The sequence below is a fragment of the Chiroxiphia lanceolata genome, chromosome 3 (assembly GCF_009829145.1).
Source record: "Chiroxiphia lanceolata isolate bChiLan1 chromosome 3, bChiLan1.pri, whole genome shotgun sequence".
In the NCBI taxonomy this organism is placed as follows: Eukaryota; Metazoa; Chordata; class Aves; order Passeriformes; family Pipridae; genus Chiroxiphia; species Chiroxiphia lanceolata.
Genome location: NC_045639.1, coordinates 71,392,031 through 71,419,298, shown reverse-complemented (window position 1 = coordinate 71,419,298; position 27,268 = coordinate 71,392,031). Strand labels below are relative to the sequence as shown.

At 37.5% G+C, this 27,268-nt stretch overlaps 1 protein-coding gene across 1 annotated transcript in view; it reads right to left on the bottom strand.

Annotated features, from left to right (window-relative positions):
• The window catches only part of PDSS2 (decaprenyl diphosphate synthase subunit 2), a 118,223-nt gene that overhangs the window by 53,251 nt on the left and 37,704 nt on the right, over window positions 1–27,268 (bottom strand). Inside the window, exon 3 of the mRNA XM_032683721.1 lies at window positions 16,756–16,887. Within this exon, the coding sequence (XP_032539612.1) occupies window positions 16,756–16,887 (132 nt within the window). The remainder of the gene's footprint in view (window positions 1–16,755; window positions 16,888–27,268) is intronic.

Here is a 27,268-nt window from a genome sequence, read left to right as displayed (position 1 = left end):
AAAGCTATTTAATGCAAGGAGAAGGCTGATATTCAATCAGTACATTTGGTCACAGCCATTTAAAGAATCTTTAAGTTTCTACACAAGAGAAAACAAATTCAAGAGAATACGCTGATCATCAAGCAAACATAAATTAAGATCCAGTAGCCTGAACATAAGCAAATCCAGAAGAGAATAAAGTGAAGGCACTTTCCAAAATCTATTACAAAGAGCAACGATCTTTGACTCTCCATCAACAGCACAATTGAAGGTAACACCTGATGATATCCCATTGCACAAGCGTTAAAGCTGATTAAAGTTGGGGAAATCCTATGTTTTGTAGTGCAAACATTCTGACTGTCAGAATGATGTCTCAGTCATGTATTAATGAATCATTAAGCCAAGGAAAGGAAACTTTTCAGAAAATAAACAACAGATAACTTAGATCTGGTAGCAGATAATGCCGGTCCCTGCATCTGAAACTTATTATTGGCCAGAAGCCCATTTTCTTTTAAATAGCTATGAATACTTTCAGTCACCTTCTTCAGGAAAAACATCAAAACCAGAGCCTTACAGTTTCCCCCCATTCCCAGCACAGGAGCACACAAAGCAAACAGCAGGCTGGGAACCCTTCCATTACCACAGGTATATTAATTCCATCTTACAGTACATAGAAAATATATTTCAACATTTTTTTTGCAGCAAGTTCTGCAAGAGGAAATTACCTACATTCAAGATTCATGTCTGTCTTCATATATTTAGGTATCCACATCGGTAATGCAATGTATTTGGTGCAGTACTAACCTGGGAATACATACAAGTATTCCCACAAAGAACAGGACAAAGAAAAACAGAGACCATCTACGGAATCATTTTATGGATATAAGGGTGTGTATTTTACCTAAGTATACATATTTTCTTTAATTACAGTTTTCCATATAAGCATTAGGGGGTTCTAGCCATGCAAGTCACATTTATTAAAGGCAGCATGTCAAATAAGAGTTGACAATTACAGGCTATATCAATACACATTATGCCAGATGGTAATGAGCCGCACACAAAGGGCCAGCCATCCAAAATAATCACACCATTTTCCATAGAAATGTTGAAGAGGTTATGGTTTATTACACAGTGCTCATTAGATATACAGTGGCAGCATTAGCAATTTTTCCTTCATTTGTGTCTCATTTAAGACTCTGCCCCCACAAGCCCATTCCAATTAGTACACAAGGTTAAAACCATTATGGTCAGTGGGAAAAAAAAAAATTAAGTTGTATTTTTATTTTACAGTAATGGTAGATCAAAGGTCCCCTGAATCTATTATTCTCTCAACTATTATCTAACACAGGATACTAAAAAGAACTGTCATTTGCCATGAAGGAAGATAGATATTTTTAATAGAGTTATTAATTAAGTAATATTGAGTTTGCTCAAAGTGAAAACAACAATTAGGTTGTGACACAAAGTGAAAAAAGTCATAAAACTAAAAGTTGAAGCTGAACTTTCAGCCTTGGATTTAAACTTTCTCATCTGCTTTTCAATTTGCTGCTTTAACAGCATGGAAATATTTAAGTGTCTGAAAGGCAACTAATTCTTCACAGCAGGTGGAAAAACAGTTGTTTCAAACAACTAGAGTGCCATCTCTGAGGAAACACCTATAAGATGATTTAAAGTACCTTTCTACCCAGCTGCATACATTGACTTCCAGTTAGAAAATTACTGTTGGAGACATTTATTTTCCTGTCTTTTTGTGTTTATAGATGGTATGTGGGTGAAAAGATGTAACCAGGCAAATGTGAAAATTTGTCAGCACAAGCAAGGACGTGTTTATTGCTTATAAAGATGCCAATGTCCCCCCAAACTCCAAGTGACAGCCAGCATTTGGAAGTCATAAAACTGTAAGAGAGAGGAAGAACTTGAGTACTGGACGTGCCACCTGACAGCACGATTGCAGAGAACTGTTTTTCAGACCAAGCTCTTTTGAAGCATGCAGTGCATCACTTGGAAATCTGGGTCCCGCATCAGAGAGCCACAGGGCTCTCAAGGCCAGGGCATCCTTACACCTCCTTCCTCGGCCACTCCTGCTGAGTTATTCTGCCGTTACACAAAACGTTGAATTACTCATTCAGCCAGATGGCAAAAGAGTGAAAAAAGTCCGTCTCCAGGAGATTATAGGAAAGAAAGGTGGGACACCTGGACTCCAGATCCTGCTTCGCAAAGTTAATGGGAGAGAAACAACATTACAGTCTTGGGCATTCCTGACCTAGGTGTCCTATATCCCCCTGCAAAGAGGATTTTTCTGAAAATTCAGACTGAGGAGTACTAGGGATTTGCATCCTACAAAATTCTTGAGGAAGCCAAACCTGGACTTCCTGCATCCTCAGTGAATGCTTAGTCAGAGGCTAAAGAACACAGACCAATGTTAACAGCATATCTCCAGTTTGGTAATCCACTCAGAAAATTTTCTAGTTAAACAAACCAACAAATACTATTGTGTTTTGCAATTGGTTGAAAGATAAAAAACATGTTTTATTTAAGAGGGTCTTAGAAAAATGCTTACAAAATTAAAAAGAATTCCATTAATTCCAGGCAATGCCAGTCTATGACAACTGAATAGGTACTCTGATAGTGAAATACAGTAAACAGTTTTCTATCAACAACAATATTGTGCATCAAGTTCATCCTACCCTTTTTACAGTTCATTTTATTACTGACAAAACTACTTACCCCAACAAGGTGACACTTTTGCAAGCATACACCAGCAAATATGAAAATATTGTGCAATGTGAAACAAACCCAAGTCCCTGATTCATTATTTAATCCAAAGGGCATCAGGCTAATTTAAAGGTCTAAGTAGAACATAGCAAATATCATGCATTAGTTTTATATAGTTATATCAGTGCTAAGTTTCCAGGCAGCTCAGAGTAAGTTTAAATTCTGTAATCTTAATTCAAAAATTAAAATGAATAACCAGCTCCAAAAAAGCTGATCACAAGCAAGCCCACCTCTGCATAACTACCACAGGTCTAGAAACAACAAAACAGCTACTGTTGCCTTAAAACAGCAGTACTACATTTTTAATAACTAAAGGTAAAAATAAGGCATTTGAAATTGATGCAGTGGAATAAGAGCAAGCCAAAAGAAGAGTTTACAATGGAGCTAGTATAAAGGTCCTCTTTTTGGCTTACTGAAGTGAGTGAGTTACAGGTATTGCAAACAAGAGTCAAAAAAAGACAAGAGAGAAGGTAATCAAAAGCTTTGGCAACAGTTGCTGTAGCATGGCCTTGGAAAAAAATGTGATGGTAGGATACACCATACAAGAAAAGACAGTAAAACCCAGAACTGAATAAGGTATGTTGACCAGAAACCTCAAAAGATGAGGTATGAACTAAAGGATTAATTTGTTGATTGGATGCCTTTGCTATCACCAAAGCAGAAACCAAAAGGAACACGATAATGGAGAAAATCACATATTTTGTTACGGGAATGACCGAGATTCCTTCCCATATGATGGCAGCATATGTCAGCCAGACTGCTTGTGGGCACCACCCAGGATGCCCATCCATCCAGGACTACTCAGATTTGCTCTATAGGCCCTCAACAATACGTATCATCCAATTACATCTCATGCATCTATTCCATAACAAATTTCACATCATGGTTTAAAAATAGTTCTGACTATTCTACACTTTATTTAACCAAAATATTTAAATACTTCCATTAAAACTAACTGCAAGGATATGAAGGGAAACAAAAATTCTCACTTGCAGGTAAATGGAAGAAACAGGATACTAACAATTAGTTTTATGACCATACTTCTTCTTACCTTTTATTAGTTGTTTCTCAGCCCTCCAAGACTCTGAAGCATGGCTATCATTTTACTTGCAATGACTATGGGAGACATTTTGATCCAACATAACAGAAATTCCCATTCCTGTGTACTGTCACCTATGATGAGACCGCCAGCTTGACTTATTACTTCAAGTTTTCCTCTGAAATATCTCTGAAGAGTTTGTCTGTAATTGTATTCAATGTAGCTGAAAGATAAGGTGCAGTAACCTTGACATTAAATCTCTAGTACTAATGACACCTGAAATACAAGGAATCTTTTTATGCGAAAGCAAAGAAGGTAACCTTTTTTATGCAGTGAACACTTGATAAATGAGCAGTCCTGTTAAGGGAATAGATTGTTCATATGTCTAATGGCACAGGAAAAAGGCATTAAAAAATAAAATGTGAATCACTGGAATACAGTGTCCCAGATAGAGTTTATAAATATATAAATATATATATTTATTTTTTTTTTTAATCAGGCTTACATAAAAACATTGCATATTCTGAAATACCCATAAATATCCAAGATACAGAGGGGAAAAAAGTTTTCAAAACATATACTGCTTGCACAACCACAGATACCTCATACTATCAAGGAAACCTGTCCTATTCCAAACAGCTGTAATGGCATTTCTGCTAGTCAGCAATTACAAATATGGTTATCACAGGTGCTCTCCTCTCCGAAGTTTCCATGTTCAAAACTGGATAGGGACATTAATACCATATATTAAGATGGTTTATTATAGGAATGTTTTTGCTTTTCACAAAGCAGAAGTATGCAGCAGATGGATATTGCCTGCTGTGTACAAGGAAAGAGACTAATAGCTAAAGGGAGACAGCAGCCTTCTCAGAGACCTTGTCCCTTACACCAGGTGTGTTGACAGAATCGCCAGCAGGGAAAGGATAATAAACCTTTTGGAGCAAGGCAAAGACTGCTGCTTCTGGGACCATATCAGCATAGTAACAAGCATTTGGTGCTGTTGAGGTCTGCAAAGTTTTATCATTATTATTCATATATATATATATTATGCAAATAGAGTACTGTGTGATTTTGAGAAAAATGTGCCTTTTGATTAAAAAAATGACTTACTATTATACCATTGGCACAATTTCCATCTATTTTTACCTTATTAACAGCAGTTCTATAAGGTATCTGAAAATCTCATGCCTTCATTTTTTGGTTCTTTCATCCCAGAATGATTCAATCTTCACACTTTAATACGGGATAAAATGACATCAAGCAATTCAAGCAACATTAACCCCAAGTGAGTGATGACAGAGAGACAGCTATATGCTAATAAGCCACCTTCAAGAACAAACTTTATTTCTGCAGAATTCCTACCTGAGTCCACAAAATAGGATCCTTTTTTGACTGCAGTTACTACTGGAGCTTTGCTAAAAATTTAATTTGCCAACTGGAACAGCATAAGAATTTAGTTGAACCTTTTGTACTGTTTTGTTGCATGAATATCAAAAGCCAGAATGAAATTTCAGCTATAAGACACTGAAGTAAGGTTTGTAAGTTTCTGAAGTAAGTTTCAGAACATTGTCTTGGTGAAACATAACAATTATGAGAAAGAAATCAGAAATACTATACAGTATAAAATAAAACTTGGTTATATTTCTTCCCTTTCCAGCAATAATAGATGCATAATTTATTTGGCTGCATTTTTTTTCCACAAAAATGTACACAAATTTGGCCAAGTCTTGGAAAAAATTAAAATCTACAACTGCAAGTACTTAAATGGACGTTAAGAGCTGAGCAATCAAGCTCCCAAAATCTCACATGTACCAAACATGCTCCATAATCATGCTGGCAGTGCTGATCAGAAGTTTTCAATTGCTGCAAACTCTAGAACAAAATCATCATCTTTTTAATTTATCTTTTGACTGCATAAGCACCTTCTCAAATACAACACAGTTAGAATACATACTGTATTCATATTCTTACAATCTTTATCCCTAATTCTCCACCTCCTTATTCCTCTTCTCAAATCACTGATCACTGTCATTGTACATACTTCTAGTAACTTAAACTCAAAATGCAACCATTATCTCCAAATCTGGATTTGCTAGTCTTGCAAGCCATCCATACCTAAAACCTTTTATTAACTTAAGTAATAATTTAACTTTCCTCTTCATCTAATAGCCAAAGAAGAATATAATTAGGACTAATATTCTCCATTCCAATGTACTGAAATGCCCTCTCATACCCATTGAAAATGCTTCTGCAAAGATGATTCACGTTTATTAATGAGTCATTTCCATCAGGTTAATTCTAGCTATTGTTCCTTAGTAATTTGTCTTGCACTCGTCATCATCATCATCATGGCTGGGCTTTGCGAACAAAGATTTGGGAAAGGTCTCTACCCATGTTTGTTACAAGCACACTGGTGGCTAAAAAAAGGCCAATACGAGACAGGCATGTCCGATTGCAAAAGGCACAACAGAAAGACTCCTTAGATGGTGTATTCTGCAAGGCACGATTCTTTCTGCATTGTCTTTTCTCCTCAAGAGTGATCCTGCGTGCATTCTCAAAGGCATCAGCAGCCTTATAGATGGTGTGTCTCCAGGCCTCCTGACTGGAGGCCAGAGTAGACCAGTTATGTTGATCAATGTGGCCAAGGCTGAGATGTTGTTTCAGGGAGTCCTTGTATCTCCTCTTTGGGGCTCCTCTCTTGCAGCAGCCGGTGGCAAGTTCACCATAAAGCAAGATCTTAGAGAGGCGGTGGTCCTTCATCCTTGAGACGTGTCCTGCCCAACGCAGCTGTGTTCTCAGCAACATGGCCTCAATACTTGTGACTGCTGCTTGTTCTAGAACAGATGTATTGGTCACCTAATCTAACCAGTGGATCTTTAGGATTGTATGGAGGCAGCGTTGATGGAAGTGTTCTAGGAGTCACAGGTGATGGTGGTAGATGACCCATGATTCAGATCCATATAAAAGAGTAGTCTTACACTTGCACTACTGAATCAAATAAAAATCCCGCTTTGCTTGAGTAGATGAAGATCTACCATAAGACATCAGCATACACTTGATTTCACAGTCATTGTCCACTTAAAAGGGAGTCAGTCCAAAGATTTGTTTCTCCCAGCCCAACTGTTGCCTCCAAGGAAAATGCAGTTTCTCAGGTCAGGAATTTTTTATTTTAGATTATTTTCCAGAATTCCACCGAGTCCTTTCTCCCCACCTTCAAAAAAAACCCAAACAAACCAACCAACACCACTACACAAAAGCTTCTCTTGCCTCTCTTCCTTTTTTCATGCCAAATTTTTTACTACCTTTATCAATCCTGGCTATAACACTACAGCAAGTGGCAACTTCTCTCTCTCTTTGCTTGTATTTTCCTTATCTCTGTGTACTCACACACCCACCTTTATACTGGAATATATTACAAATAACCAAGTTTCTCTGTCCAGCAACACAATGCCCTGTCTACACTACTCGCAATAATATGTTGTCCTTATTTTTTCTTATTGTTTGCTCTAAAAGCATCTCAGAGCTGTCAAATTCCACATAAAAATCTACTCAAGGTTAAAGGCCAGATACCAATGAAGAGGTAAGAAATATTCATTCATTTAATGTATAATGTGATCAGGATCCAGAATATGCCGTTATTGCGAGGGGAAGAGAATTAATGCTGCATAGTCTTCATACAGTCTCATATTTTAATATACATGTACTTGTGGAGTAAAATGAAGACCTTCTCCTCAACTCCACTCCAGGAGATGAAAAATTCTGTAATATCTTCAATTACATTATATCAGAGTACTGACTGAATCATATTAAGAAAATAAATTAATTGATACAGTAAGTCTCATAATACTTCATATTGCTACAATTTTCTGAGTATTGTAGAAAATTGTATTGAAACTGCATAATTGCATTGTAAAATTTGTCAAGGGAGAAGTTAATGGGTTGTGTTTGGAACAAGGACAGTTGGTACTTCAGCAGATGGAAAAGAATGAGAGAGATTTTGGGACTGCAGGACAAATAAACTACATAGGTACAGTTACTTTAGAACTTGCAGTGAAGCAATTGGTCACACTGATACTATCATTCTGAGGGATAAGCAGTCCCTAGAGCTGTTGTGGTACAGCACTGGATTGCCCTTAGGTGATGGTTGGAAATTTCTCTTCACAAATACTATTTTATCTTTTTCTTGTAAAGAAATGTGAAAGTTCTCAAGTAGAAAATTGTGGCAAGAGAAAACCACCAAAGCACAGCTCTAGTGTGTGGAGGTGCCATGACCCAGAAAGGCTGTGTTAGATCTTGTTACCCACAGGTCGCCTGGCCCTTCTTCGAAAAGCTCCCACTAGGGTGAAGGCAGGGCTCTGTTGCTCCCACAGCTGCTCGTGACCCACTGCAGAATTCCATCAATGCTGCTCTGGTTTTGTATGCTGTGCTGCACATCGTGGTGGTCCAGCTCTCACTTCACTGGGAGGAAGAAGCTCCAAGAAAAGGGAGGGCTGGACAGACAGAAGCAGCATTATGATTTCTCCAAGGTAAGTCATCCCTACTGTGCTTTCTTTGATAGTGAAAATTACTTTCTTTTTAAAATAGAAAACAAAACTCACTTTGCAATGCACATACTGCTCAGCTATCTAGTGCTAAACAGACTTATTCTGAACAAGACTTGAGCCCATATCTCTGCACTGTCTTTGATCAGCTCTAATGCAGTGCCTTTTTATTATTCTACAACATAAGGAGAGGACTTTTTCCTATTTGACATAGAATTGCTGTATTTGCACATACTATGTATGCTGAAAACAATAAAAGTTAATGAAGAAAAGTACTGGTTGTAATGAATTAGTAATATTCTTAGATTTGTATTTGGAGTTGATTTTTATTGTTGTGGATGCAAGATGATCAATAGGAATATGTAATCAAGTTGTATGTGCTTTTCATCTCCTGAGACTCGTCTTGTAAATGAGATGAAGAATCTCACAGGATTAATCACGGAGAGCAAAATCTAAATAGAATAATTTAGAATAACCGCTTAGATTTCCTCTCACTAAAAGCTATGGAAAAGCTACCAGAGATTGGAAGACAAAATTATATATTTCTCAAGGATTATAAAAGACATCACTGCTCATATTTTGACATACTTTTCCCATTATCTTTCAAACAGTTTTGTCAAGAGCATTGTACTTCTTAATGTACTTAGATATTGAATATTTTAGGATCATGCATTTTCTCTACCAGTTAATTAGCTAAGCTTTCAAAGTACATGCTAGTTGGGATACTGTACCTTTGCTGAAAGCCAGCCTTCCAGAAGATAGGAATAAGAACAGTAAGTCCCAGAGGAAATCATTTTTATGATAAAGAGTCCTAATGTGCCCCAGTAAAGGTGAGGATAGATTGTTATGGCCTATTGTTACTATAATTAGAAGTCAAACACCAATTAGCAGTTCCATTAATAAGATTAATCTCTGTAATATCTGCAGCTGAGACCCAGGGCTTGTGCACAATAAGCCAGTGTGAATTTAAAATGCAACAGCTATTCTGCACTAAAACTCCCAGTTTCAATACTTACATCACACAAAAGAAAAAAGCTTTGCCTTCTTTGAGTTCCTACATACACTATTGATCTTACTACATTTTTCTCATTTCTTGCTTTATATTTTGTTTAAACATATTTACTATGATTTATGTCATGGATGGGAAGAGGTGTAATGTAGCATGAGGTCTCCAAAACTCTGGTTCACAGCCACTCCCTCTGCATTGCACCAGGTCAGGGTAAATCTTAGTTTCCATTAGTAGTAAACTCAGAAAAGTAGTAATGGGGAAAAAAACCAACTTCTTACAAATACAAAAGTACTCTTCACATGACATGAGTTCATGATAGAGTTAGAAATCACTTATTTACTTCAAAATATGAAGGTAAGAAACAGTCAAATCCAATCCAATGCTGTACAGTTCAGAGAATAGAAACTGAAAAAAAGGTAAGATCTGAAGATGAGGTGAAAAGTCACATACTTGTGCTCTTTGTATTTTTGTAGGTACCAAAATCATAATTTGTATGGCTTTTCTTTGGTTTTATTTCATTTGAGTTTTGCCTTTTACAGTAACTCTCAAATAGAATTTGTCCACAGATAAACCTGCACCATACAAGGTAAAAAGAAGGCTTTTGTAAAATGTAACAGCAAAGAAGTCAAAGCAACCTCTAAGTGTCACTTACACTGTAGCAATACTATTGTATTGCTGTACTGTAACCTCACCATCTGCACCAAAATTTACTCATGTTTGTCACGGCTTATTAGCTAAGATGCTTTGTAATGGATTCACTTTTTTTTTTCTTTCTTTTAAAGAAGAACTATCTGATTTCTTTCCATAGAACTAATAAATAATCGAACATATATTAATATGGAGACACACTTCAGTGGGAAAGCATTTAAAGAATTATTTAAAATCACAAGCATCTTTAAACTTGTCTACAGTAGAAAGAATCTGCTGGCAAAACTTTACTGCTGAGTTGAGCAAGAGAAGATACAGCTTACACAGTAAAAGACCTCTTTTGCCAGAGTAACACTGACCTGCTCCTAAACCAGAAGGTAGCCCTTTGCTATTGTAGTCATCTACTCCAGCTGGAGATGCAACAGCCATCTAAGTCAAGAACAGCATTATCATCTCTCAGATGTTTGATTGTATTCACAAAGACAGGACAGAGGCTACTTGCCAACAACTGGAGCTCTCAGGGAACACAGAGCCCAAGGTGCACATCCTTATGCAGGATTTTATTCTACTTTTCATGCATTTTGGAATTCTATATTCCAAAAAGCAGAACACCTTTTACATTTTCTCAATTTCCAGAGAAGGTGTGTTCACACCTCATATGCTGTTATGCTAAATACATAAAACAGAGTGTTGCCATTTCAGATTCTTCTCAACCATAAAATCCCAGTCCAACAGCAGTCCAGGCCACATACATAAGTAGTCAACAAACCAGTGTTCATTTGTGTAAATTTGTGCAGACTGCGAGTCTCAAAAGCACACTATAACCAGTATATTACCTCTAAGCTTTTGACTATCCTAGTCCATATTTTTCTTTGCAGACTGAAGTTGTCCAAGGACCATCATTCACATAACCTTCAATTCCCAGGAGACAGCCTGAGCGCCTTTCATGCATACAGCAATAAAGACTGCATTAATAAGCACAGCATCACCTTTGTAACAGCTGCCATGGGTTTTGGAGAAAGAACAGAGAGAGCTGCAGTTGGTGAGCTGTCACCTCAAGAAATAGAAGAGATTCCTAGTGTCACAAAAACACACAGCAATTTGTCCCCAATACTCAGTCGCACATCCCTAAGAGAGACAAGACCTTTATGCTTGTGTTTTCATAATAGGCCTTGACACAGTCACCATTTCTAATTCTGAAAATCTTGGGATGGAAAGTTCTTTGGATACTTCAGCTTTCAAATGACCTAAAGGACACCTAACAGGCTAGATTACGCCAACATCAATGTGGCCTCTTGTGAGCTATGTATACGTGAATGCACACCAGTGACAGCATTAAACACAGAGCATGAGGCTACAGGCAGGGCTGCAGAACATTCCACTTATCTGTTTAAAACACATCTTGATTATCACCTTGGGAAGACTATGTTCTTGAAAGACCTGACCTTTGTGAAGAAAGCTAGATGAGCCTGACCTCATTGCTGACTCCACTGTCAGAAGAAGGTTGGTCTACAGATCTCCTGATATCCCTTACAACTTCAATTATCCTGTGAACCTGATGTGCTATCAACAGCATCTGGTTAACCCTAAATGAGGTTAATGGAAGGTCAGACTTTCTCTGAAGATGGTACAAAGCTCTTTGGGATACAGGGGAAGAAAATTAAGGCAAAGCTTTGTTTTCATATGCAGCAAAAAATACTGGAAGAAAGCTAGGTGGAACTGCAAAGGGACACAGCTATATGTCCTCTGTCCTTATGGACCTTAGGAAGACACCTAACCCCTCCTGACTTCTTTGTAACCAAAGAATCTTTCAGAGAAAAAGCAACCTAAGGGTGAATGGTTCTCTGGTTGAGATCTGGATTTAAATTCAAAAACAGTGTTCCTTTGGAGAAGGTTAGAACAACATGACTTTGGTACAGCCACAATGACAAAAAGCATGTGAAATCAGACTGTGTGACCCATGTGTGTGTAAACCTCCCAAAAAGGGTACCCTGGGCAATTAATAAGCATTACTACTGGAATACAATGAGCAAAAGACCCATCACCATAACAAGGAGTTGGCATCTGCTGCCTTCTTACTCTTAAATCAGGTTTTTATTGGAAGCAGCATCGATGCTGGTTCCAAAATCATTACTAAAACACTAAGTAACAGGATTCTATGTTCATGATTCCTGTCACTACAGTATTGCCACTACTCTTCTAAGCAGCAGGAAGGATTCTGATTCAGAGACAAGTTTATCCAGTGAGTACCTTATTGCAGGAAAGCGTGTTCATCTTGCAATAAGATGAATTCCTAGAGCTAAAAAGACCAGCTGCATCATTCTGAAGAACGGGCGAGGACAGACCCCAGTACCGATTGTCCAAATCCAGCAATCTACTGAATTTACCAGGTGAATTTATCAGGTTCAGTATCAGTACTTTATATGTCCCCATCTCCAGTAAGATAGACACGCAGAGACTGGTAGAATAAAAAGGTCTTTGCTTTTCAATGACCGTAGTATCCACCATTGTCAATGCACCAGCAGATTTGACTGAAAAAAGGATTGTTTTTTTGTTTAAATCTCTGATAAGCATCCAAGGAAATCTGCAGAGCTGACTCAATGGATGTCAGTACTAGAGGGTATTTTTGAAACTGGCACTAATGGCAAAAAAAAAAAAAAAAAAGGCAAAACATGAGAGAGAGAAAAAGCTAACTTATTGTATTAGAGCCAAGGATACTGAGTCCTGAAAAGACAGCCCAAACCTGTTCTTTGGTGTCACTTGCATTTTAAGCTGCAATATAGAGGCTGTGTCAAGAATTCATTGCTCAATACAAAGCCAAGGTGATTCCTCAGTCTCCAGCCAGTAGCGTCTGGTGGTGCCAGACATGAAAAGAAAAAGACACCCCTTTGGGTACTTAGTGAGAGGATCCAAGCCAGTCTTAGTATCTTCAACTGTAAGAATCTAGCTCCAACCATGAAGCATAAAGCTGTCAGTGTTTAGAGACCACATGACCCTGGAGTTCCAATTAAAAACCTCACTTTCATCAGTAAAGTAAAATAACAGCAAGCTACATACTTGAGTGAGTATACAAGTGAGTTTGCTCTGACAGAAGGCAATGTAGTGTCAGGCTCTAGTGTAATCACCAGTCAGGAAATGCGTCTCAAAGCTCTTATGAAGCTCTAGCCCCCTGTGTCTCATCTAAGGTGTTCTCTGATACCATTCACATGATAAATTATTGTTACTTCGATTCTGCCTAAACCCAAATGGGAGTTCTGCTTTCTCTTCAGCACAGGAGTAAGGAGTTTCAAGGGAATATAGGATGCATACTTTGCTTGACTACAGGCAATGACATCAACCCTTACATGACACTACATACTCTGTAGTGAGCACTACAATTCATCCTTATATTTGCAATGCTTCTGTAGCCAAGGAAATATTTTCTTTAATACTAAGAGACCAGCAGAAAGTTTCAACTTTTGGGAATCTGTCCAGCACCTGAAATAGAGCTGTTTATCATTCTGCTACTTCTCTTCATCCTCTTTTGGGATCACTGGTGCTGAGCTGGAAGTAAAGCCAGGTTCTTTTCCCTGCCAATAGGAATAAAGTCAGGTTGCTGCCAACATGATAGGGAGGTGGCTGTACAGAGTAAAGCATGCCAAGCAGGCTTTTATAACATTTCCTCCCTTATCTTCAGCATGGCTCATAAGGCAATATCCTTGCATACAATGACCCCCATGGCCCCAGCTTAATGCAGGCAGATCATGACTCCTGCAAATTATGAAGTGCTAAAGCTGGAGGCAATGCTGGCCAGCGGCAGCACCATTTAACTACACCAGCCCTGTTCCTGTAACTACCTAAATTGTAATCCTCATTATTCTGGAAAACGTTGCTCTCTGCTAGCAGCCATCAGTTTTGTTCCATTGTGTACCAGTGAAAAACAGATGCCCACTAAGAAGCTAGATAATCTATTTTTATACATTTAGGTCAATTGTTCCATGAATTGACATTTCTAGAGAACAGGATAAGAAAAAAAAAGGTTTTGCTATTCCAAACTCAGGTCTCAGTGTCTATTTTAATTATAGTTATTGTATTGCTTGTTTATATTGCCATACAAGAACATGAAATAGGGAGAGGAAGTTACACAGAACGTGCCAAAATCCAGGATGAAAAAGTCCACCACATTTTTTTGTGGTTTTCTAAGTTAAAAAATTTACTACACTGTTACACCTTCCTGGTCACACATTGTACATTGACTGTAGCACCAGTTACAGTGGACTGATGTAACCTGGCTATCTGCTGCAGAACCAAGTGTTTAAAGACAGTACAAGAACTGATTCCAACACAAACACTGGGAAAAGAAAAACTGGGCGGGTGCAGTCGCTGACAAGTATTGGAACAACTTAGCTCATGCTCAGATTACAGAAATGTAATTAATTAATCACTGCTAAGTATCCTAAAATCAAGTGAGCCATATCCCAGCTAATAGTCCACAATATAATGTTCACAGCACGTAAGTATCAGGCAATAAAGATGCTCATTACAGTGCCAGAAATAATATTTCCAGTAAAATATATAAAGATGAAGTAATTATATGGCATGGCAACAAAAAGAGCTGTATAGTTTACAGTTGAGCTGAAAATCTGTAAGGATCTATTTCCAAAAAATGCTTTCCAACATCGGAGACTTGAACAATAAAGGATTAAGCGTATTTCTTCACTTCATATCACTGAGGGATATAGTTTGCCTTTGATATATATGTCCAATATACACACCATATATAATTACAATGCAGCCAAGATATCAGACAAAAATGTACTGATGGAAAACAATATCCTTTTGTTCTTATTCAGAAGAAAGCAGTTTGTAAAACAGTATTTGTAATGCATTAAAAAAAAAAAATCACAAAAGCCCTTTAAGATCACAGTTTTACAAGCTGCTTGTTCTCTTAGCTTTATACAATACAAAAATGAAAATCAGAAATAAGACTCACATTTAGAAGTGTAGTTGCAAAAGTACTTTAAATAAAGAAAGAAATCCAAAGTCAAAAATCAAAGCCCACAGTGACTTCAGTGTAGGGCAAGAAATGACCACTATGGCACAAAATGAAACAAAGCAGCAGCAAGTTTGCTTGTATTTACACTGTTCTGCAGACTTAAAGTGTCATTGAAAATCCATTTAAATTAACAACTCCACAGTTATCACTTCTGCAGACAGTAATGAACCTTAAGTGAACCTGTGTGGGTGTATTCAAAAGTGCTTCATTTTTGGAGTACCTTTGTAACTCTGAACTAGATATTATAATGGCTACTGACTTGCTCAAACTTAGATTATTAGGCTAGATTTTCGGCTGGTTGAACTGGCATAATTCCAATTATGTCCATTTACACCAAATGGCTCATTATTAATTCAAGGTCTTATTTGCTCCTTAATGAACACTTCCACTAGTCACCTTCCCAACGGCAGCTTTAAATGCTCAAACATTTCCTCCATGGTCAGAATCATCATACTCAAGAACTTACTTATCAAAAAAATAAGTATCTCTCCTTCTATGAGGCACATTTAAGGTAAACCTTTTTATTCATTTACAAAACAAACTAAAATACCTCCTGTGCCATAATTAACTAACTAGAATTATGCTTTCATACAGCATCATTTGCATATAAATATAAAAATTTTACAACCCTAAGGGGACATTATAGATGAAACAAAACAAGAATCAAATTAAACAGCTAAAGGGACAACAAAGTCTTCCATAACAAGCCTCTTTTACAGCCTTGTTCTTTTTCTTACTTATTGTTATTTCTGTCTGTATTAATTCATACATATTTTCCTTCTCTGCTATTTTAAGATACTACATATATTTTAACATCTTTCTTTGTTTGGTCTTTTCAACTCTAAAATACTACCTCTGCATTTTAAACTAAATCAGGATACAAACATGTCACTAAGTTTGTGCATCTTCATTTAATATATCACAGTGGTCAGAAATACAATTAACGTAAAATACAACAGTCTTGTTTCCTCAACCAAGCAGCACACATGATTTTTCAAAAGGATTTTAAAAAATTCAAATTTTACAATTTTTCAACCAGATCTCATTACTTACTTCAATGGAATAGTTCACTGTCCAATATACAAAGGACAGCAATCACTGATTTTGATTACTGTTGTTACTAGTATTAAGTATCTTAGCTTAAAAACTTAAAAAATATTTAGGAACACAATGAAGCAGAAACATCTCAGTGAAAGCCTGAGGAACAGTAGTGGTAAGTTCAGTAAATCTGCTGTGATATGTGGGAGGTAAAAACTTTATTCTATGCTGCTGTTTTGTGGGAAAATATCCTTCAAATGGGCTATACAAAAACTCATGTGCTCAGTCAAACCAACTGGTTCTCACTCTGAAATTTCTAGTAAGCACATGTACCCAAATAACATCAGAGTAAATCAAAATGAAAATACTCTAATTAAAAACATTTTCTAACATCTTTGGTTTCTTTTAATTCCAAGTACCTCTTAATATAAATTTTTCAGCTGTCTTGACCCAAATGGCCTCAATTTGGTTCTGCCCAAAAGCCACAATTAAGATATGAGCCATACAAACAGTAAAAAATGGTTTTCACTGTGGAAAGCTTATAATAAACCTGAAGAACCAAGTTTTGTGATTAGGTAAGTACTGATTTTCCTGAACAGCTGAACAGGCCACTTAAGATGCTTTGATACTACCATGAAAATGCCCATTATGTATACTTTAGGGTATCATGCTGAAGAAAGTTACTACATACCTGGAATAAATTCCACTGACCATGTTGTGCTGGAAAGAGAGCTCTGCTGTGCTGGGTCCAGCAGCTTTGGAAATCAGCAATATGACCAAACCTCGCATTTGTAAATTGTTTCGGCTGTCATACACAAAACCCCTGGAAAAAGGAAAGAAAAAAAAAAAAAGGCATGTTTTCACAACCCCATTTTCACTGGTCATACCAAAGTGGAAAAAAAGAAAGACCTCGGGCTGCCACCGCTTCATCCAGTCTTTAATATTCATGTTTGCAAGGAAGTAAGTTGGAATTATGAATCATCATCTTCTGTCATGCCTTCCCTGACACTTACAATGAAATACTGCTATTGCAGAGAAAAACAAGTATTCAGGATTTAATTAAACCTTGATTATTTTCAAGGAGCAGCATGTCTCTTGCATTTCACATCATGTCATGACAGGAGTATTTCAAAATAATTCAATGTGATCTACTCTAACAGGAACATAAGAGCTTTCAGTTTCTTGTCTGAAATACAAAAAAGCCAAAAGAAGCCTTCCACTTCATGAGAAGAAAGGCAAAGGAGGAATGGTACAACCAAAATCTATAACCTGCTGAAAGAAAGCTGTTTAGATCAGAGTGGTTATGAACAGAGGGCACAGTACATAAAACAGGTTTCAGTGTATTAGAAATAAAACTTTGCAGAAACTGACGAAATATGTACAATAAAAGTTGGAGATAAATGAAGTATAGATGGGCTGTTCTAAACAAAAGAACTGTTTCGAATGCTACAACTTGAAGTTTGGGTTCAGAAGGAAACTACCCACGAAATCGTATTTGTTGAGAGCAATTCTAAATGACCACCTCAGCAATTCTAGATACACCACCTCAGAAATTAATTTGTTTTAAGGCGAGCTTAGCTTTCTTTTTGGACTGCAATGTCTCCAATTGTATTCTTCCTGTTCTTCTCAAACTACTTTCTACTTCCTACATTCATCAATATGGCTAAATACGAGACAAAAGGACAATACATTCCAGACGCTATTAAATTTGTAAGCTAATTTTCAATAAATAAGAGCCCATACCTCTTATATCATGTAAATATTCCTTAAATAAATCATATGAAGAACCACATTACAATCACTTTAACTCATTTTATTCCAGAGTATAATTTTAGCCCTAATAACTGAAGGAAATCAAAATGGAACTATCCTTAAAACAGCTGAATGAAAATCTAGGATGTTCATACTGCAAGTTTGTTTGAATAAAGAAAACAGTGGATGCAAGCTAAAGTTTCATTTGGCATTTTGTCATTACTCCACAATGCAAGAATATATTCTGTATGCTACTTCATTAACACAGACACAAACATGAAAATAATAATTTACATAGCACCCTTCTGTGTGAAAGTTCCTGTGCTACGGCAAATAAAATCCTGACTTCGTGAGTCTTTACAGCCCATGGGGCAGTGATGGGAAAATGGCACAAAATATATCCTCTAGGAGGAGAATGAGCAGATCCATCTAGGTAGCTGGTGCTTGACAGCTACTGGGCTTGATCTTCACACCCATACTGATTCCAGGTTAATATTTTTCCCTCCAGAGAAGCTTCTGAGCTCACACTCAGTGCAGCTGCACCCTACGAATGCCATGATCAATTAAGATAATAGGAGGTCAGTATGGCTTTTTACCACAACCCACAACATTTTTAGCTCTGGTGAGATCTAATTAGCCAAATGAGGTCATGACTTCTGTGCCTCTATAATCTGCCCACATGCTATTTGTTTCACCTGCAGACTAAACAGGCTGGCCCACCCCGGGCAGGTCAGGTGTGCCCTTTGAGCCTGGCAGCATGACACCCCACACTCACAGCAACTCTGACTAAAATAGCACAAAAAGCAGTGAAAGGAAGATACTGTTTAACTTCCCCAAGCAGAAATTACTTTTTTTGTTGTTGTTGTTCAGTCTCCAGCACTTTCTAGCCACTCAAATCCACAGAAGTTTGCACAGCTCAGATCTCTTCACACGGGCACACACTGTGGTCTTGCAATGTGCACCTTTATTTTGTTTAGTGGGTACAAGTAGTGAGGGATCTTAAGGAGCAGGGGACAGCTGCTTGCCTTCAACACTCTGAATTTATAACCTGCATAACTCTATTCTCACCAAGCACATAAATACATAATTCTTTCTTACCATGCTCCAATATACAGTTAACAGAATGCAGCCAAGAGAGTTATACACTTAAAACTCCACAGATTTCCAAAGTCAGAGCCACAATGAACATTAAACCACCCAGGGAAAAACAGAAAATACATATAATGAATAATATATAGTGTGTACATATCCTGTATACAGAACTCATAATTGTGTGTGGTGGTGTAAGTACTTCTCTGGCTTGAACTTCAGTTGACCACATTACTCACAGCCACATAAAGGTACACAGATGATGCAACTAAATTTAAATATATTTCCTCAACACTATTTACAACTCCATTTTTGAAGAAAATTGGTTTTAGGAAAATAATTGCTTTTTTTCCACATATCTGGTAAAATCGGAGTGAATTATTAAAGGCAGGATTCCATGAGAAATGAATAATGCCTTTTAAAAAAAGCACAGCAAATTGTAGTGATACTTTTAACAATCAGAACACTTTGGGTTTTTGTGCCCAGTGCTCTACAGCTTGACATGGGACAGGATATGACAAAAGTAGAGAAAAAAGGTGTTCATCACAGGATTATGAACTGGCCTTTAAAAAAAGCCACTGCCTAGATAGACACTAGAAGGGAAGTACTTTTACCTGATTCAAACTAAGTGAGGAACAGAAGAAGAAAATTACCTGTGCTGAAAATACTCGAACAGGTCCACAGCAATAGGCAAAACAAGTGTTCAGAGCTGTTCAGGGGGCTTGCAACACAGTTAGCAAGGAATACCTTGCATTCTTAACAGAAAACTGTTAATGAGAAGCGCAGCAGGGGGGGAGGGGGGGGAAGAAGAGGACATAAAAATCAAATAATAAGGAGCAACATGTCTATCATTTCTACACCTAATCATACAGCCTATATGTTACATATGGTTTGGATGTACTTTTAGACAGGATATTCTGTGAATTACCAAACTAGTAGTCAAACTCCATTTTCAAAACATGACTGAAGTTGTGCTACTGACACATAACACATCCACACTAAAGCAAACCACATTACACTTGAAACAAATAAAGCCTATGGTGATCATCCTTTAGACACTAGAAACTACTGCAGCTACTTGACATGGCTTCAGGGGTCACATTCACATTCTGAATTAAGCTCCCCAGAGATACCCTGCACAAGTAACAGCAACACAAAAATCTTCCAGATGGTGCAATTAGTCTTGATGGGTATGTGGCAGGAGACAGGTGCCTCCAGGGAAAAAAAAAAAAAAGGTGAACTAAAAGCATCACAAATGAAATTGTGCACACAAAAAAAAGATGCATCAAGCTGACACTTCTGGAAAACCTCTGCTGAACACCACAAGTGCATGCACAGGGCACCCAAAAAACCCCCAACTGTTAGCACAATTCTGCTTCCTGTAAAATACAGGCTGGGTATCCTGCAAATGACATACTTCATCCTCAGAGGACTGCATACCAAAAAAAGGTAGGAAAGTCAACCACCTTTATAATCCAGTTTTGCAAAACATTAAGAATTAGGGGAGGGCATGGCAGGGAGTGGGGAGGAAAGGAGGGAAAGGCATTATTGTGGATATTTTCTGTGTCACAGAATAACCCATTTGAAAACTGGCAATTCACAGTTTTAAAGACAGAACAGTGTTCACAAAAAATGCATCTTACAGCAGAGGGGAGAAGCGCCTGGCTCTGACACATGCGCAGTGTGACACTGTACATGCACCCGAGACTCACACCACCCACTCAAGCAATGACATGGCTAATAGCTAATGTGCTGCAAATTACACCTCCTACTACCAAAATCCGTCTGCTGTAGAGAATAAATCAAGCAAACATGAGCATTTCACTTAGTGCTTTGTGTATGGCTCCACGCGTGCACCTATTTCAGTAGAATTTTAACCTCCAATAATTGTCAGGTTTAACTCCATCAGTAATTTACACTTTCATTAAAAAAAAAATCTGCTATTCATTGAAAGCATCATTTGTATTTTTGAGCAATCCTATTTAAATACCACAAAGATTTTAAATTATTTGCATGAGACAAAGCCAGGTTACATTCTTAACAGTTTTTTGCATTACATTAACCTGTGAATTTAAACAACAGAAAGGAAACATGGCAAATACAACAGTTACTGTAAGGAGGAGCTGGACATGGGGTAATTTCATGGTACCATGGTACCAAATAGAAGTAAAAAAAAAAACAAACCTGCTGTGGTAATGTATTTTGGAATGGACATAAAAGGGGTGTTAGATGTTCAGATAAATGTTGTCAGTCCCAAATGTTCCACTCATGACCGAAGGAAGCAAGAGCTGCAGGATTTGCAGCTCTGTCCTCAGTCACCCCAGAGGAGCCCCTCCACCATCACCCACATGTGTGCTCTAGCCACAGGTCTGCTGGTCGGAGTTGAAGTGAACAGATCACTGTCCTCTTCACCTCCTCTGGTGATTTTTGCTCTTCCTTTCCATGCATTTTATTGAACGTGTCCCACTGACAAGATCAATCATCTGTGTAACTACAAGAGGAAGGAAAACAGAGAAAGATTCCATTCCTCTATATTCCCACTTCAGTTGTCAAGCGAAAGGAGGAAAAAAATCACCTGTTCACACAGCTCCAATAAAAAGCAGCTGAGAAAGTGTAACACAACCAAAATCAATTACGTTGATGAAGATTTATAAGCCTAGGATAGTGTCGTTGAAAACACAGGCTAGTTTTAGGATAAAATACAAACTATTCTAAAAAAGAAACCCCTCTGACAAATTCAAACTGACAATCCCAGATGTGACAATACAAATGCAGTTTTGAATAACCTGTAACATCTCAGGAAAGTACCTTCTATTTTGCTCAGTATAGAAGGGTTATCAGGAGGCACTCATGGCTACAGTTGCAGATACATTTAAAAAATAACCCACTTTTTTGAAGTCAATTATAACTGACAATTCTATATCTAGCACTAGAGGTAAGGCATGGAGCTACTCAGCAAGATTGTCAGCTTCCTTATTAGAAATGTAAGAAATACCGGCCTAAGGGCTTTTATCCAATTTGCTTCATTAATGACTTGTCAGAAGTAAATAAGAGAAAACTCTCTGACATACTCAGGTTTTAAAGAGATGTTAAACCACTGTATATGCACACAGGATTCACCATATGACCACATGATCACACTCAAACACGCATATGATGACTCAGAACATTCAATCTTACATATGTGGTATATGCTAACAGCAGTCTACAGCAACTTTTTTTTCACTTGCTACTCAAGTTTCAAGTATATATTCAATACCCTTCTGCACAACATATCTCCAGAACGAATTAAAAACCCTGGTCCATTCCCATGTCCACAGCCAAATGCGTAGGGGAGAATCAGCCTTGACATGACACGTACTTTGACCATGGGCAAAGGGAGGGATGCTCTGCAACTCACATGCCACCTCATCTTAAAAGCTCACTGGAGCTGCAGAAAAGAACGTGTTTTAGAAACTTATTCCTGGATTTAGAGAACCAAACATCTCTTTGCGTATGGAAAATGAGTACTGGGGTTGGGGGAATTTCTTGACCTGAAAAACCGAGCTGCGATGGGGGTGGGGCTCATCACCATAACTATCATGTAACAGCCTGGTAATTAAAAGGTTTATCCAGTAAGAGCAGACTTGTCTAAGGTGTCAGACCAGGCTTGGAGGAACTGATGTTCCCATCCCACTTTGAGGGAAGATCTTATGGCATGGTACAAGGGAGTCTTTAATAGCACTTCTGCTCTCCCTGCCTCCAAGTAAATGAGGGGTCTCACCCCATTGGCTTGTGAAGCCAACCACAAAGAAACACAAGATTTCAGACAAAAAAAAACCAAAAAGGACTCTGGTGTGAAGATGACAGAGGCCTGTCTGTGCACTGGATTTTTGTCCAAAGCCAAAAAAAAAAAAAAAAAAAAGATTAAAAAGGCAATTTAGAAGTGTGTGGCCTTCACTTATGACACAAAGCAACTTTTGAATAACTTTGACCACCACACAGTGGGATGCTTGTATAGTTAAAACTAAGCCAAAATGGTAACTTAGCTATGTGCAAAAGAAGAATGATTGTGGTCCAGTGAGAAAGTACTTGCTTCAAAATTGCGGGCTCACAATTCCATCTCTACAGGCAGAGTCACAGAAAAACTTATGCAGGAAACGTGGTATCTGTGCTTCCATTTGGCTAGTCTTGAACTTAGGGATACTTGGGAACGAATTGCAACCAAGGCCTTCAATGAAAAACCAAGGCCTCAAAATGCTCGGTTCCAGAAAAGAACTCCATAAATTTGGGTACCTTTTCTTCCATTTATGAAGTCTCAGACACCTACTCAGCTGGAGAGAGTGGCTAAAAATCACTCAATGTACACTTAAAATACAGCTTGTATGAAATTTAGGTATTCAAGAGTCCCAGAAAGCCACATAAAGTGTGTCTTAAAAACAGTCTTCACTAACTAAATAGAAACGTAACAAAGATGATCTTCATTGCTTTATTTTGGAAGAAGGTTGCAAAAGCATACCTTCCTCAACAGAAAGCTCCTGAAGGAGAGCTCCTAAGGTCCTTTCCAACCTGAGCGACTCTAGCTGCTCAATTTTCATGGAATATTGCTTACAAAGAGAAATATTTTTTAATTGAAGGTGAAAAATTTCAAAAATTTCATCACTCTATTGCTTACTAAATGTGATCTTCACAGGGACTGGGAGTATAGAAAACTAAATTTCCAGGCAGGTGGCACACAGAATTCAGAGTCAATTGCATCATTCCCAGAAGTAATTTATAACAAGATAAATTTCTAGGAAAAGCCACAGCACCCTTCAATATCAGACGAGAGACTGATCCCTTTCTGGAGCTGCTACATGCACTCATTTCTCCCAGCTTTGGTATCTATCCCACATTATTGCACTACTTTCAAGAAGAAAATTCCAAGAACCTTTAAAACACAACAATGATCACAAAAGAGAGAACCTTCTAGGAAAGTACAAAAGCCAGAAGGTTAAATAAAATTGTGGAGATTCAAATGGGTAAGATCCCACAAAAATCAAACCTCATCCAAAAGATGAAGTTTAAGAAACGACAGCTTTTTGAGCAGGTACAAAGTAAATACAGATACTGGGCCTTGGTAACTTGGAGTTCACTGTAATTGAACATTTACAGCTTCTAGAAATCAATACAGCCTTTGAATTCTTGAAATAAGAAACCACAAAATTTCCCCTGGAGACTGTAGAACCCTATCTAGACACTCATATCAGTCTACCATCCACTGCTACTAGGTTTATTTGGTTTCCCAGAGGCAGAGGTTATTGGAATCATTCCCCATTGAAATCAGCTACATAGTTGCATATTATTTTACAGGGGTTTTGATGCACTAATTTCCTTTAGGACAGGATAATCTCTAGGATCAATGGGAGGAGTTGCTGTTAAAAAAACACGCAAACACCCTGCCAAGGCAACCAACCAAAAAACCCAAAAAGCACACAAAAACCCCCCAAAAAACAAAGAAGCCCATTTTCCTGCAAAACTTATGACCAGTTGAGGCCAAGGAGGAAAAAGTTTTCCTTGGTGAAAAGAAGGGAACTACTATCTTTTTCATTTGAATCAAGATGGAGATGCACAGCAACAGTTTGAAACTAAAGCTGAAAAAAGCTGTTTTGAGGTTGCATGGTCATTTAAGATCTGAAAACAGCCTACAATGGATACCCAAAAAAACCCACTATAAAAATAAAGGGCAGCTATAATCGTATAAGACATTTATCTCAAAGACACTGATTATTCAAAAAAAAAAAGATTATTTACTACTATTATTATTATTATTATTTTGAATCATTCTACCCTTTATCCATCACATCTTATAAGTGGTAGGGGTAGGGCAAAAAGGACCACCTTAAGGATGACACTAAAGACACCATATAGAAAACAAACCACCAAAATGTGGTTTTAAACCAACTGCCAGTCTCCGCTGGTTTTCCTAGTCAGTGTTTGACTTGATCTTGGAATGTGATGTGGGTAGCAGGCAAATTAATACCAAAAAATGCAGTTAGTGTCTGAATGCAATTACTCTGACCAGGAGTAGCTTGCAGGTCTGGCACCCTTATTTTTCTAACCACAAATACTTAAACAGAAGCCTAATTTTTGTGTGTCTGATTTCTCCATCAATATTTGCTTTATTTAAACTTAGTAGGAGGTCGAGCACCCCACTGTCGACCAATATCAACAGGTCAACTCAAGCACAAGACTACCTTTCTGGCAATAGACTCTCTCAGATGCAGCAATATTCTGCTAAGTAAAAGAAATACAAATATTTTGGGAGTGTTTGGAGAACGACAGAAAGATGATTAGCTTCACAAGGCTAATGAATTCAGACACCTCTGGAGGTCCAGTGTCACTTCAGCAATATTGTAATTATAGAGCCTGTCATAAAAATGTATTTTGCATTAAATAAACTTTACTAGGAAAATGTAACAATGAAATAGGTCAACTCCTGGCCATTATCTCAGATTGAAATGCTCACAGCATGTTTTACAAATGGATGAAACATAAAAAGGCAAAAATGTTGCAATCTGTATTGCCATGACAAAATGATATAAAAAGTTCTTTTAACCTTCTGTACGCAACAAGAGTTCTGGATAACAACTTAACTGATTTTCAGCATTATTCAGATGAATTAATTACAAATATTTCTTCCTTAAAAACGCTGAAGGATCTTTACCAGTAGTGAGAAAGAGGTTCCAAGTTCTGTACTTCAATGGATTGTTCTCACTTTAAGTAACTCAAGCCCAATACACACCAACAGTCCACAAATAATAACCTTCCTTTTAAATACAAATAAAATGAATTGGTTGAAAACCAACCAGCACCATTACTCAAAATGCAGCACCTCTACAGTGGCACTGCCTACTAGAGTTAAGTGGTCCATACACAGCAGAAGCCTTTTGTAAACTGATGGGGCGAAAAACCACCTTAAAACATAGTGGGTAATTAGGATAAAATGCAAGGCAGTAATATGTACATATAGTAACAAATGAGAAGAAATATAAATATTCCTACATTCTATGACAAATGTAGGTACTTCTAAATACTAGAATTCAGGGCTTTTCAATAGTTCCAAGGAATAAAAAAAAAAAAAATATTTAAAAATCGGTTTCAAGCCAAGAGTGGAGACCACAGACAAACTTAGACCATAACTCTTATCAGTATTACCTTCATTTGCTGTTTTTCTCTAGATTTCTGATTCTAGAGAGTCTTTTATTCTCAGTGAGACCCAGGTGGCTGACTCTGCTAATCGAGATGAATCTGGGTTTTTACTAGACTAAGAAGTACTTTCAATGCAACCTCCACCCAAATTCCGTATTTGTCACGCCACTGTGTCAATATCACAATTGGGCTTGTTCATCTGAACAAAAAAACCCTCATTTTACAAAGATCAACCTAAAACCCAACAAGTATCTGTCCCCTTTTCCTGGGTCATTGCTAAGCATCAAATAAGCTCAGTAAGTTACCAGTGGCATGCTTTAAACTTCTCAAGTCTTCAAAGAAGATACAGAGCAAAAATACTGAAAGCATTTTACAGTAAAACAACTGTTAGGAAATAAAAATCACTGGGAAACTTTGGATATTTTCAATTCCTTTTTCCTCAGAAAATACAAGACTTTAGAAGGCCTGAGATTTTAAGCAAACACTTGTGGTTTTGGAAATGCTGGTTTCCATGGCAACCAGTAAGGTCTTCTTTATATAGCATTATAAACAGATGGTAAAGACCAGTCATGTTTGCTTCTTTGCCAACATATCAATAGAACTGCTGTACTACTCTATCTCTTGTATTAGAGTTATTAAGTAACTTGGACATTTGAGCAACAAAATCTGCAAATCAGACTTGCTCAACTAGTAAGTTGGTTTTTTCCCATAAACACATTCTCAACAGTAAAGTCACTGTACTCTATATAGGCAGATTTCTTTGGCAAAGCTTTTTATAAATGTTTTCTCAGCACTTGCCATGCAGGGTCCATTACTACCACAAATATGAATCTGTCAGGGATTAAAATACTGAATTCAAACAGGAAAAAGAAATGTGACTGTTTACACCCACTGGTAATAAAGTGTACTTTAGAACTGTTTTTGTTGTGTTTCATTTGGAATTATTCAGAGAAGATGCAGCAAACTGTAAATTCATCTTCATCATGTAACAATAAGCAGAGATTATTCTTGCAGGTGATTTGTAAAATAAAGAAAATCTCTTTGAATTTTAATCTTTCAGTTGTAGCTATGGCACATCACATACAAGCACTTCGGGGATTTTCTTCCATAGATGGCTTGAAGTATCAAGAGCATTTGCTTTGGTACAGCATTTGATTTGGTACCTCTCTGGAAAAGTCTGAAGTACCAACTAC